The sequence below is a fragment of the Ascaphus truei genome, chromosome 5, assembly GCF_040206685.1.
Source record: "Ascaphus truei isolate aAscTru1 chromosome 5, aAscTru1.hap1, whole genome shotgun sequence".
Classification (NCBI taxonomy): domain Eukaryota; kingdom Metazoa; phylum Chordata; class Amphibia; order Anura; family Ascaphidae; genus Ascaphus; species Ascaphus truei.
In genome coordinates, this window is record NC_134487.1 from 97,399,347 (window position 1) to 97,414,169 (window position 14,823).

A 14,823-nucleotide genomic window follows, 5' to 3' on the forward strand; every position below is an offset into this window, starting at 1 on the left:
ATAATTACCACCATTATAAATGAAAATTGTACTGGGAACCATTCACTGCCGGAAGTGTCTGCAGCACATTGTGTTGCGAACCCCACTGGCAACTAAGGCCCAGATTCACAAAAGGGTGCGAAGCTTTAACACACCTTTACTCACACACATTTCAGTGGAAGTAAAGGCGTGCCAAAGCTTAGCACACTTTTGTAGATCTGGGCATAAGAGGGGTAATATCACCCTGTGATTCAGAAATAACTTCTACAGAAAAACAAAAAACAAAAGAGGAACAGTAAACAGGTCTGCGCTATTATTTCAGTAATACAATCCACTATTTTCTTGGTTGCTTTCATTCCTTTAAAACGATGTACTTAGTGTTACTGACTGGGGATTGTAACATTCGTTTTGCTATCCATAACTCCCCAGCATTGGAGCTTTCCAATTGTGAAGGCGGGAAAGTAGAAATCGCAGCGGGGCTATAAATGTAAGAAATAGAAAATGGAAACCGCGATAAAAAGGGAATATTTTTAATGGAGATATTATTTGCTTATTAATTTGAACGCCTTAAAACATTCTCTTGCATGTTTAACAGTATCCCCTTGTGGCCGTAACATGTCCAAGATGTACTGAATTCTTCTTGTTTGCGTTGTGTCACTCACTGGGGGTAACCCAGGGGTGCTCAACTCCAGTCCTCAAGACCCTCGAACAGGTCAGGGTTTAAGGAAATCCCCGCATCAGCACAGGTGGCTCAATCAGCAGCTCAGTCAAGGATGGAACCTCTGATTGAGCCTCCTGTGCTGAAGCCGGGATATCCTAAAACCTGCCTGAACTGTTGGGAGGTCTTGAGGACTGGAATTAACCCCCCCCCCCCCCATGGGTGTAATCAATTAAAACCCGTGCCGTTGAGTTACCATGAGTGTCCCAGGTTGGCACCATCGCCGTTTAATAAATAACCACCAAATATCTACTCAAAGCGGAAAATACAGTAGAACAGAGTATGAATTTATGGTTATTCAATTTTATGCTTCATAAAATATGCTTCTGGTTCCCACTGTTATATATCAATACATTAGTTCCTTGCATCCTTCCAGTGCTTAAAAACCCTACATGGAACAGTTTTTATTAAACATACTTTGGCACAGTGACTTTTCCCACTTCAGAAACTGGCTACAGAGCAAGTTCTGAGAGGCTTGCAGAACCAGTCCTGCTTAATAGTCTGTACCAGGGGTGGCCAACTGCAGTCCTCAAGGGCCACCAACAGGTCAGGGATATCCCTGCTTCAGCACAGGTGGCTCAGTCATTCTGAGGCCAGTTTGCATGTTCATACTGAGCAGATATACACTTATGAATGAAGATTATTTCTTCTACTTTGCCAACAAATTTTCCTTGCTCATTTTAAAGCCAGTCCAGAAATCTAGGCCAGAGATTGTGGCTGCAAACGTGTATTTCTGTTCCCGTAGCAAAACAACTTATCTGAGAACTTCGCTTGGTGGCAATTAATGCCTAAGTAATGTGCAGAAAAGATTTGGGTTATCGCACCTTGCTCTGGGGTTAACTGCGGTTAAAGTCAATTACGGTTGGCGCCAGAATGGTTGCGATACCCAGGGTCATGGTTTAGTCAATCCCGGCATTAGCGTAGAACCACTTTCAAGTATTTGGTGGCTGCATGAAGCAGAGCGCGCACTTTGCAAAAGGGCCAAAAAACTAAACTAAAACAACTAAACGTTGTTCAACTGTATTTTCTTTAAATGATTCTTTGAAACTGTGTTTTTTAAACCTCTATTTGGGAACCTCCCGCCTCACCAGATGTTTGGAATTTGCAAGACATTCGCACATGTGGATTGCACCCCTACACCTGGTTATTTGTGACGTGGCTGGGATTTCCCAATGAGATCATTAAAACAACTGTTTTAACACATAAAAAGGATTTACACGGAACGCTTTCAATTTTGCATCTAGATATTTGGTAACCAAAATGGCTACATAAGTCCCATTGCAATCCTAATGCAAACATCCCCATGGTAACAATTAGAGTGAAGGCTGACAACTTTAAAAAAAAAAAAAAAAATGTCAAATCATATTTTGAGAGTGTACTCACAAAAGAAACATCGGTGTTTCCCAAATTATAAAATTGCAATAGATGGCATGGTTCATGATATTTTTATTGTAAAAGGGACTGCAGATTTGTTTTACGTAAGTCCAAGCAGTATATTATATATAGAAGTATAGGACAATACTAGGTTAAGGAATCATATTGGGCTCATTTAATAGAACAGGCTCCTTTAGCGTTCAAGCAATGCATTGCAAGACACTGCTGCAGAGGAGTAAGGGCAGGTTTAACGCTACATTCTGCCTTCTCTCTCTAGCCAAATAAGCTTGTTCCAAATCTATGGGCTGACACTTTCAGAGCATCTCTATAGTGCAAAAGAGTTAGTGCGTGGTATGCCACAGACTGTATATGCAAGCAGCATTTTATGAGCAAAATATAATAAATGTGGTTGCTAGAATAATTACCTTACTTGTCCAACAACGCGTTCCATTCTATGCTATGCATGTAGTAATTATTGGAATGAAAGCATACGCCTTTGCTATGGTTACCATGACTGATTTGGGTAAAATCGTCTATTGTTTTCTTGTAGAAATTCAGATCATCCTTTTTTCCCTTAGAGAAGCCTAAAACGCTAAGCAAAAGGGTTACGTTGGCGGTCTAGGACGTTTGGCCGGGACCAAAATCGCTGCCGGCACTCCACTGCCACGCAAGTCACCACAGGACCAGTGCCTATATATATGGTACAGTGCCTATATATGTGGAACAGTGTGTGTGTGTGTGTGTGTGTGTGTGTGTGTGTGTGTGTGTGTGTGTGTGTGTGTGTGTGTGTGTGTGTGTGTGTGTGTGTGTGTATGTATATATATATATATATATATATATATCTTTTGAATAAAATGGTCTTTTAGTTTAACCCTTTGGTCAAAGTGTTGTAAGCCCTTGAGCCCCTCCAAGGCAGACCACGTCTCAAGGGTCCTAACACTAAAATAAATTCTTAATAACCTGTACATTACCAGGAAGAATGATTTATAATAAATCTGTCAAAATTAGTTGAGATGTGGTCTGCCTTGGAGGGGCTCAAGGGCTTACAACACTTTGGCCAAAGGGTTAAAACTAAAAGACCATTTTATTCAAAAGAGATAGGATGGATAGATAGATAGGATAGATAGATAGGATAGATAGGCACTGTACCGTGTATCTGTGTTAATGGATGTAGCACTGAGCTCTGTCTGTGTTTCATGTTCTGTCTCTGGTTTTAAATATATATGGCCATCTTCAGTAGCACTCCTCTTTGACACCTATACGTGTGATTATATATATATATATATATATATATATATAAATAATCAAAAAATAAATAGATGATACCGTTCTGTGGCTAACGAAATGCTTTTATTTGTGCGAGCTTTCGAGATACACTTATCTCTTCTTTCGGCGATGTCCTTCCCCCGGTGTGGATGTGTTTTATGGCTAGAGGTGTCAAAAGGTTCCTGAAAGCAAGTGATGTAAGAGTGTGTGTGTGTATCAGTGTGAATAAAAATTAATGGAGAGCCCACAGTATATTTACAAGTGCTTTACAAAAGGTGTGTGTGGAGTGGGAGTGGATATAAATGGTGTGGGTGGGTGTGGAAATGTGAGAGATAGTAGCACAACTAAAAGTGTGTGTGGATACTTTGTGGTCCCTATTGGTGTATACGGATGATACCTCTACATGTATGTATGTATGTATGTATGTATGTATGTATGTATGTATGTATGTATGTATGTATGTATGTATGTATGTATGTATGTATGTATGTATGTATGTATATATATATATATATATATATATATATATATATATATATATATATATATATATATATATAGTGGTTATTTTGGGGGTTCAATATGAGCTTATTGGGGTTCTGTATGTTTTACTCCATTGTAGCCAACACTGGAAAACGCATTTGCAATGTAAAATTAGAGAAACAATACCCCACCCCTCCCCAACCAGTTTTTTTTTTACCTCCGTAGAACCAGTGGTGCCACAGAGCTCAACCGTGCTGCTTCCAGCTCCGGAGATCCCCCGGTTGCCGGTAAAGTTGACTATTTTTACTCTAAAAAAGAAAAAAAAACAAAAAAAGTACATATATTGCTGCAGGGTCCCCAGTTGAAAGTTACAACTTTCTATTGGCCACCGGAGTGAGCCTGACACTACAGTGAGGTGTATTCTTAGCAGCTAAGAAACCATGGAGGTCCCCAGAGCTCAGGGGTGGGGGGGAGGGGGAGATAAATCAGCTCTGGGAACCCCTCATCTCAAGTTGAGGCATGTAAGAAAAAACTAAAAACAAGCAGGCAAGACTGGTACTCTAAAGCAACAATCCCCCCCTCCCCCTAATCAACTCACCTTTTCTTTACAGGATTGGACCCGGGTGGTCCACCAGAACTGAACCGCTCTATTTTCAGTTCTAGGGACCCCCAGTACCCAACATATTTACCGGTAAAGTTATTGGTGTTACTAAATGCTTTTCAAAGAGGATTTAAATAGCAACCCAACAGGAAGCTGCAAGCAATAATGTTGCAGCTTCCTATTGGCCGGAGATCTGGCAGCCATTCGGTTTCCCGTGGTAGGAGATTTAAACCCAGTAACTTTATCTGCAAGTGTCTCTGAAACAAGGGGGTCCCCAGAGCTTAAAAAATAAAAAATAAATTTTTTAAAAAAAATGGTTCCTGGCAGCCCCCCAATTTCTATCCTGTAATAAAAAAAAAAAACATTTAAAGTAGGGGAGATTACTCCTTTAAACACATTTTTCAGTATCCTTGTGTTGTGTTTGTTTGGAAGCCTTGTTTTTACTGCAATCTGTCTAGGACCACTGACTTTGCAGTGTGATGCTATCTTTTCTGCAGACTTGCCTGCACAGAGAAAAGCAAACAAGTAAAACACTGTTCAGCTAAAGCATTACAGCAAACACAATGAACAACATGAAAACTTTCTGTGTGCAGAGTACACTAGCCAGCAAGATACAAGGGACACCCCGAAGTTAGTTGGAGTTATTTATGAAAAACGAATGCACACTATTGATGAAAAAGTGTCAGCATTCAGATGATCACTACTTTTAACATATTTCTCTACAAGAAATCAGATTTGTTTTTCTCTCCAGTTTTTATTTTATTTTAAATTATATATATATATATATATATATATATATATATATTATATATTATATATATATATATACACATACTGCATGCCCATTTCTGTAACGGAGTGACATTTTAATTATCACGGCAAAATGTAACTTTAACAAAATAGTATTTAAATATGAAATCGCATGTGTGTCATAAATAGGTGTATCATAACGTGTCATTTTACTCCCATGTTTCATTCTTGACACTTTGATATACAACAACTCTATGTCCAAAATGTTGTTACGTGCCCCAGAAGCCCAGGCAACCCACAAACTTAAACAAGAGACTGCAGAACTGCATTCACCTTCTGTATTCCAAGCGACAACACAAATGGAAATAATCAACAACACATAAAGGACCAAGTGACCCAATTATGCACATATCCTCTGCTTACTAAAAAAAACCTTAATCCAGCTTCTATTTCCAAGGGTCTGTGTCTATATCAGGCATTTTTCAATTCCTTAATTTGACTTTGTCACAAACTACTAGGGCAGGGGTGCGCAAACTTTCCCTGCTGCGCCCCCCGCCTGCTCTCGCCCCATCTTACCTGGTCTTCGCGTCAAAAGACACTGCAGGGTCACGTTGACATCACGTTGCCGACCCCACAGCGGAATTTGACGCTGCACTGCTGAAGACAAGGTATGGGATGTTGCAGAGGCTTCACGCGATCCCCCGGCATTTGTTTAAATGCCTTGGGGGAAGAGCGCGGGGCCTCTGCAACCGCCACGCGCTGCCCACCCCCTCCAACCCCCTAAAACATCTTGCGCCCCCCAGTACTGGGTAATTGAGGTTTTAACTGTACCATTTTTACATGAGGAAAAAAACATTACTTATGAGAACACACACCCAACCCCACCTCTCCCCCCCCCCCCCCCACAATTATTGTTGTTTCCGCTGGCATGCTGCAGTGACATACAAAACACCCCAGAGGGGAAGCGGCCATTGATTTGAATTCGCCACATGTGAGGCGGCAGGGCTATCGCACCATCTCACCTGCAGGAGCGAGCCATTGACTGCAGTAACGTTGGCTACATCTGTATCTATTACTCTTTCAATGAAGAAGAATGAATACTTTCCTGCATTATTTCCCATACGTTTACCTCGTTGTAGCCACATAGCATAGCTGCACTAACAAATAAAAAAGGTATCACCTAAACGCGGCTATTTCTACTTCTTTCAGGATACATTCATAACTACTGGTGTAAGCTCTTCGGAGCAGGGACTCCTTTTCCTAAATGTTACTTTTAAGTCTGAAGCACTTCTACCCTGTGTTATTTATATCTTATTATTTATATGATTGTAACTATTACTGCTGTGAAGCACTATGTATATTAATGGCGCTATACAAATAAAGACATACATACAACTGACTAACATATCAGTCTGTGCAGACCCAAGCTATGCCGGGCACCCTCACACAACAAAAAGACCCTTCGGGTACAACAGATGTCAAATTCCCTTATTGCTACACTAATAGATCTAGCACTCAACCTACACAAGTGGCAGATAACGGCTGTGCACTGCCAGAACATCCCAGATCAGCACAACCAGTTATATTAAAACTAGCTATCAAAGTTGAGGGGGAATAAAATTCACTTTGCAAACACGTCTGTGGTTCAGGAGTATACAGTATTAACCCCGTCGTGTCCAGCAATTCCATCTGGCAGCCAATTTCGTAACTGAAAATATTTCTATATCGTTTTTAAAGACCTCTTGGATTTTTGTTTTCATTGCCACAATTTTTATAAAATGCTCCTATATTAATTTAGAGTGAATAGGCATTAGATTTGTTTTATGTCAAATCTTCCTCAGATGTAGACGACAATTTGTAATGCTACAGGTTTACACCGTTCACAGGCGAACTAAAATGTGTACTACTATAACAAAAAGTCACATTTTACAACCCACAGGTATACCAAATGAAATTGTACAAAATAATATCCCTCAGCAATGATCACTGCAACTTTAGTGTTATATGCACAATTACTGAAAGTAGTTGATTCTGATATGTGCCATTGTGATATGCAGTTAGGTTTAGGGGCCTAAACTTAAAGCTATAAAACATGTATTATATGGCTGACTCCTTTTCACTTTGTTGCAGGTTTGAACTGAACACCAGTGCTCTTCAACTACTTATCCAAAGGGGCCAGATGGAAAATAATTTAGCAGTAGAGGGGTCACAAGAGTATTGTAATGTAATTTAAGATAAATATTTTATGTATTATACTTACAATTTTCAAGCAATTATCTGCACAATATTAAAATGTACCTTATGTTAAACTTGAGTGTGTATGAAAAACTGCATTTGGATGTCTGTGCAAACTACAATGCAATTAGCAGAAACAGAGAACCAAGGGGCGACTCGCCTTTTGTGAGCCAGATTTGGCCTGCGGGCTGCCCAGCAATCCCATTAGGCTTTGCCCTGTTCCGATGTCAATACGTTTAGTATTAAAACATTTTTTTTTTTATTTTAAAGTGGATGTTATCTTTTGTCAGAATAGTTATATTATGTGACGAGGGAAGAGCCCTCCCCCATAACCTGGTAAGCTTCCACAGAAGCCCAGCAAATTTGTTAGAAAATACAAGTAAAGCAGTAAATAAGACATATGTTGGCAGTACGCTATGAAAAAAAAACCACTTTTCACTTTGGGATATACACTTGATGATTGGAATGTACACTTTATTTTGACAACAGACCTAATAAGGGAGAGAAAGTTGATTATATATAATTTATTTATATTGTGTGTGTGTTCCTTTTTAACTATGATATTACTATGATCTTTACCAGAGGTCGCATCAAATGTATAGGTGCCTTAGACGCCTATAACATGCATAGGACCCCTCTAAAATGAGCTCCCTATATTTATACATAATGGGATAATTTCACGCAGAGGTGAAGTAGTCGTTCTTATAGATCGCACTCCACAATGTACCGAGTAGCACTACCTAATGCATTGTGGGGCGTGATCTCAGCGAGCAGAACGACAACTGAACGCAATGCTTCTGCGTGGGCTGTAAGTGTGCAGTCTTTGCTGCGGTGGTCTCTCCAGCATTGTGTGTGTATATATGTATATATTCCTCTCCACCACACATACAATAAAAGAATGTAAATTCTTAATTCCTTTATTGCAAAGACTAGCTGCACAACGTTTCGGGGGCTTTAGTCCCTCCATTGGGTGTGCAAAAAATGTATAGCATTCCCCATTGAGTACAGCACTCCATCTATACCCATAAGTCACAGTTTGACAAATCCCAACCCCCCCCCCCCCCCCCCATGTTGGCATCAAATTACATCACTGTTGGCGTCATAATCTCCACAGTATATTGTATTAGCATATCAAAATAATATACACCATTAAGTACCAAACCGATATACTAAGTACCGAATCCATAATAAAACTATAAACCTCCACGGTGTATAGATCGTCGTTGTAGAGGTAAAACTCATCAAGTCCATTTTTGGCACAAAGTCACTAAATGCACTTTCCGAATTTCTTGATATTTTTATTGAAAAACTCATTACATACCTATTTACTTATAGTTCAGAGTCACCAACACATAAAAAACTCATCGAGTATGATTTTGAATTAATGTCAAAAATAACATTTAATCGCCTTTTCCTCAGAACTCAAAGAACGTAGTTAATGACGTTTACCTCTACAAATGACGATATAATTATTAGGACTAGTAATAGAGTTTACACTCAGTATAGCGGATTTAATGCTATATTTATGTGTCGTACTATCCAATAATGTGATACAGACTTCCTAGATGCTTTAAAGCAACAGAACCCATATATAAAAAAGTTCCAATAACAATCCAATAATATAAACTTAAATCAGTGTTTAAACTTTTTTTGGTTAAGGAACCCTACAAATATATTGTCAAATTGTGAGGAACTGCAACCCTCTCTAACAGCGCGTCTGAGATCAGATGCATTGTAAGGAACCCCAACCCTATCTAGTAGCGCGTCCGAGATCAGATGCATTGTAAATTATTCTGTATTTGGTACAGTTTTCAAATGATCTGAAAATTGCAAGGAATCCTTTAGGGATGCCCACAGAGCCCAAATATTCCTAGGAATCCCTGTTGAAAAACACTGACTTAGATAAAGTATATTTATAGCTGCAGGGTCACGTCACAAAATGTCATACATAACTTGGGGTACATGTACTGTATATCCACTATCATGTATATAATCCTTATATTACAAAAATATATCATACATAGCCAACAAGCAATTCACGTGCATATAATTGTGAATTGGGAAAATATATTTTAAAAATATTTTTTATATTAATTTTCCCACTTCACAATTATATGCATGTTATTATGTATATTTTAGTGATACAAGGATTATACAAGATAGTGGATTATACAAGATAGGTATGACCTTTTATGACACGAAAAGAACAGCAATAAATAGGATTATACTTTATCTAGGTTACATTATTGAATTGTCATTAAAGTAGGAACTTATTTAAATATGTGTACTGTTGCTTTAAAGCATCTAGGAAGTATGTATCGCACTATTGGATAGTACAACACCTAAATATATCATTAATTCACTATATACCAAGTGTATAAGCCATTACTATGGAGTTTTTCATTATTATGTACACACTACTAAATGTTTGTTTGTAGACGTCATCGCAGCCACTACAGGGTGTCTGGGGGGGGGGGGGATTTGTTAAACAATGTGACTTGGGGGAATAAACATGTAGTACAGTAGTCACTAGGGATTGCTATACACTTGTTTACCTGACGAAGCTGTTAAAGCCCCCGAAACGTTGTGCAGTTAGAGTCTTTGCAATAACTATGCAACAGAGAAAGTAAGAATTTGATTTATTTATTCGTGTTTGCGGCAGAGAGGATTTTTCTCTATGTGACGGACTGTGTCTGGGATCCCTGCTCGCCTCTCCGGGCCTGCACCTCTGAAGGAAAACTGCAAAGGAAGTCTACAAGTGAGTATTTTTACTTTAACAGAGTATTATTAAAACTTAATGGGGGAAAAAAAAAACCTAGCACAACTTCTGATCTTTTCTTTAACGAATATACTGAGATCACTGTACATTAAGGGAAGTATTTGAAATCAAGCGTGCCCCCCCCCCTCCTCCTCCCCCCCTCCCCCCATTATACATTGATGCTAACACACTACAGTATACAAGGAACAGCAGGCACAAATACACATTTACTAAACATTTTTTTATTGGAAGGAAAAAAAATCGCCTTTTTGGTTCCCTCAAAACAGCGCTTATATTGAGAAAGTTTAAGATCTAAAAATACAATGCTGAATATTTATAAAATAAAAAATATTTATAAAATTGCTTTGGCTTCCTGTGGTGGGGGGGGCGGGGGGAGGTAGGATTTCACCGTTTGACTACAAAAAGAAGAAAAATAAAATATACTTAAACCCTTACATTAAAAACATTTTTAATTTCCACCAACTTTGGACCCCATAGATTTTTTGCTTAGATTTAGTTTAAGATCTTGTTCCCAGGAGATGTTAAACCAGCTTTCAAAACACAGGCCCAAAAGCCTAAGGCTGAGTCCATGGTGTGGGAGACGGGCGCGATCAGATTGCCTTAAGGCAATGATCGCGCCCATACACTGCGTGGGCGCAAGCGGGCATAGGCACGCGTTACGGAAGAAATCAGTTGAAACCGATTTGACGTGACACGTGATTTGAGTTCCGTGATGCCCCTAGGAACGCCCCCCACAGTCTGTCCACCATGGACAGGGAAAGCACCTGCTTCACGCGGGTGACTTCACAGCCTCGGCATGCGCGAAGGCACCATGGGCCGGACCCAACACTAAATGGGACAACATAGAATATAGCAAAATGCAGAAAACTGGACAAATTAGGCATTATATCGAAATAAAGCAGATTTTTAGAGCATCCACAATGGATTAGCCGCCTTTACATTATTTCATATAAATATTGTTCCCAATATAAAATATTGCTGAGGGGGTTGGGGGCAGGGGGGGAACATGAAATAAAAAATTAGCAGTGTACATTTTTTTTTTGCACCAGGTGAAGCGTGCTAACCGTGATACATAATACAGTAAAAATGTTCACGTTATTATTTTTAATTGTAATAAAGAAATAACAAGAATGAGTAAAGAATTGTTTATGGATATAGGGGGGGGCAAGGATAATTGATGCGAATATAGAGCATCTCATTATCAATTGACAACCCTGCCTTCACGTGGTGCCCTTTGTTTCTAACAAAATGGGCTCTGTCGACCCTTGGGCCTAGCGTCCCCTTGGGTATATCCAGTTAAACAACTCCCATGGATCTTTTTAAAGTGAAGTTTTCCGTGGAAGTCGCCTATACCCATACGTGGGTAAAGAGGCGGAAAGTAAAGTAAAGCAAGTATGGATATAGGTGCCTACATATGATCACACTGGTCAAATTGAGAAAAACAAACCCATCACCACTAGTGCATTACACTGTGGCCCAGATCCACAGTGGGTTGCCAAGCTTCAGCACATATTACCTTCCATTCATATGAATAGCAGTAAAGATGTGCTAAAGCTTAGCACCCTTTAGTGTAAGGGTAGCCAACTCCAGTCCTCAAGAGCTACCAACAGGTCAGGTTTTCAAGATATCCCTGCTTCTGCACAGGCTTGAGGCACCTGTGTTGAAGCAGGGATATCCTGAAAACCTGACCTGTTGGTAGCTTTTGATGACTAGAGTTGGCTAACCGTGCTTTAGTGAATATGGGCCTATGGCGTTTATTCAATATAGTGCAAAGCAGCCATTGAGGCCATTTTTCAGTCAAAACCCCTCATTCTGGTCAGGGGGTGTTTCCATCCGATAATTGCCCGATTGGCTGCTCCAGGCGACATTGAATTATCCCCTAAGAGTAAACAGAATCCTGATTTGTTTTATTTTCAATTCAAGTTATATAAGAAGAATTTAATTACACAAGCTGTTTTACCATTTCTTCTAGGAGAGAAAAGGGTTGCTAACTTTACAAGCAAATGCCCAAATCAGAGCATCTTAAAAAAAAAACAATAAGAACGCTACAGTAAAGAAAAAACGGGATGGTTTAATGTGTTGGAGCAGACTGTTGCATACTAGGGCCCAAGTACTAAGATCATATTTGAACTTTTTCATGGTGTCAAAATGTCAGTACTAAATAATACAAACCTTCACACAACGTGTGTCGTGTTTATCAAGCTCACTGTGATTTCATACACATGAAGGGTAGCTCATCGTTTGAAATTAAGTTTGACGCAGTACGTTACGTTGAATACCCGATTGACCCAATTTAAATTAAAAACAGGTCTGTGCATTTTTTAATTTAGGACTATTAGTAAATATCAATTATTGCGTAATATTTATCATATCCATACTGTAAAAATAAAAAATTTAACCTACATAAATGATAAAGTGCTGCGTCAAATACATTTTTGGTTGATACATAGAAACGTAATTCTGCGCTAACCATATAAACAAACTTTTGGGAGTTAACGCCACATTCAACTTGGCAGACAATTTGGACGCAATGGATTTCTGTGTGGCAAAATATGTCACCAAAACAATGGCACTTATTGTGCACATTGAGAAAAGTAAGATTAGTAGACAATCGCACACGAGTGGAATTAAATGAGATTTCAATGCGTCAGTTTAGCAGAAGAAAAAAAAAGTTATTTTTGAAGTTAAGTACATAGGCCAAGTTGTGTTACAAGACCCACTGACAATGAATGAGCTAAAGCAAAAAACTCAGTCGTTTGTTAAAATTGAAAAGCACATCATCTGAGCATATATTACAGGAGAGCATTTTATTAGTTTAACATTAAAAAAAGTGTTTTGAGTGTAAGATTTCTGATTTAACGCCCTCGGTGCTGAAGAAGAAAGCCATGTACCACTGAATATGACTGATAAACACAAACACACTTGTCAAAATATGAGCAGTTTGTGACATATGATCACTTAATTGTACTATATATAAAATGTCCTTAGCAACAGATCTGCAAACTCTTTACAAAGGCCCTTCCTTGTCCACTTTATCAATATAAATATTTGTCAATATCTATACTGGTGCCCTGATAATACTCCAATAACACACTGCAAGCAACACTGTGTAGTGACCTTCCAACATTGTTTATTTTTTTAATGGGAACATGCTAAAATGTCATTTTTGTGCAAGTGACATGTACCTTTCCCATAACAAGTGTCCAGTAACATTCTGGATCCTAATAAGTAAACAGTCAAATGGTTAAAATTGGGGGAAGCAAGATGGATCTGATGAAATAAACTAAAGTGAGAAAGGTGACCAAGGAAAGGGAGAGAGTTTGACACAAGTAGAGGGTTTGTATGCAATGGGTGCTAGATGCACCCACAGTATCCATGTCACCCCCTGTAACAGCGACCAGTGCACACTATGCAGGAGCCATCACATTATCCACCATATATACGACTCCCTTGTCAAATAAAGCCGGGGACACGATCCAGGAAGTGACAGATAATGCTGCAACGGTTTGCACCACAATACAGCCGATTTAAAAATAAATACAAAAAAGCACCAGGCAGGAGGAAGCACCAGAGAGGCCTGTCTGCCCTCAACCCACCGCCTGTCTGCCCTCAACCCACCGCCTGTCTGCCCTCAAACAACCCCCCGGTTATAAAGATGGTGAAACAACCTGCAAGTAAAATCCACACTCGCCGGCAGATAAGTGTCCTCCATAGGGATATACCGCCACTTCCCCGGGGTGTCAGAGGCCCTAATCCCCGTGGCCTGCGTTTCTGTTCTCTTCCGCCTCTCTCCCTTCCTTCCCGGGGTCTGATCGGCCTCTCTCCTCCCCCCACCCTGGATATCTCCGGCTTCAGCCCTCTCCCCTGGATATCTCCGGCCTCAGTCCCCTCCCCGGCCTCTCCTCCTGCTCTCCCTCCACCCTGGATATCTCCGGCCTCTCCTCCCCCTCCTGGATATCTCCGGCCTCAGCCCCCTCCCCGGCCTCTCCTCCAGCTCTCCCTCCCAGCCGCTTCTCTACCCCCTTCCCTGGGTCTTCCCGCGGCCTTCATACGTTTCACTCCCCCCCCGCCCCGGCCACCAGCCCTCCCCGGCCGGAGCCCAGACAAAAGCATCCGCCGCTGCCTGGGCCTTCACCCCTGCCTCCCTCCTCCTCTCCGGGCGGCTCCCCGGCCTCCCCCGTTCCCTGGCTGCGCAGCGGGCCCGGCCCGGGTGGGGGGGAGGGAGGAGTAGGATGAAGGGCCCAGACAAATAAAACACTCACCGCATGAATTTTCTTGTCTCGCAGAACCAAGATGGCTGTGTATCCAACACGGAGGATGCTGGGTGGGTGACCTTTCCCCTTTGACCCCCCCGCCGCCGTGACCCCCTCTCTCTCCTTCCTCCCTGACAACGGCAGCTGGTAACCAGGAAGCGGTGCGGGTCGGGGCCTAGTGAGGGGGAGCGGCCTCCTTCTCCTCCTCCTCCCGGGGGGCTGCGTCCTCCTCTCCGCGCTGCGTGTCACTGGGATCCCCCTCCTCTCTGCCTGTCTCTCAGCGGGAGTAGGGGGCTGGTGTTTTGGCGGCTTTACTCCGATCCCAGACCAGATAGACGGAAACGGAGCTCCCTGTGTGTGTGTTTAATGTACATACTGTACATAC

At 40.9% G+C, this 14,823-nt stretch overlaps 1 protein-coding gene across 8 annotated transcripts in view; it reads right to left on the bottom strand.

Moving 5' to 3' along the window:
• CNOT2 (CCR4-NOT transcription complex subunit 2) overlaps positions 1-14,587 on the bottom strand; it is a 94,949-nt gene extending 80,362 nt beyond the window's left edge. For 5 of the 8 annotated variants that reach the window (XM_075600252.1, XM_075600250.1, XM_075600248.1 and 2 more), the window contains exons 1-2: positions 14,448-14,569; positions 4,038-4,128 (exon numbers count right to left, since the gene is read on the bottom strand). In XM_075600252.1, coding sequence (XP_075456367.1) covers positions 4,038-4,128; positions 14,448-14,452 — 96 coding nt within the window. In that variant the 5' untranslated portion in view covers positions 14,453-14,569. Of the gene's footprint in view, positions 1-4,037; positions 4,129-13,853; positions 13,982-14,447 lie in introns of those variants that run through there. The other 3 variants (XM_075600255.1, XM_075600256.1, XM_075600254.1) reach the window with 3 other exon arrangements.
• Positions 14,588-14,823: the final 236 nt, after the last annotated feature.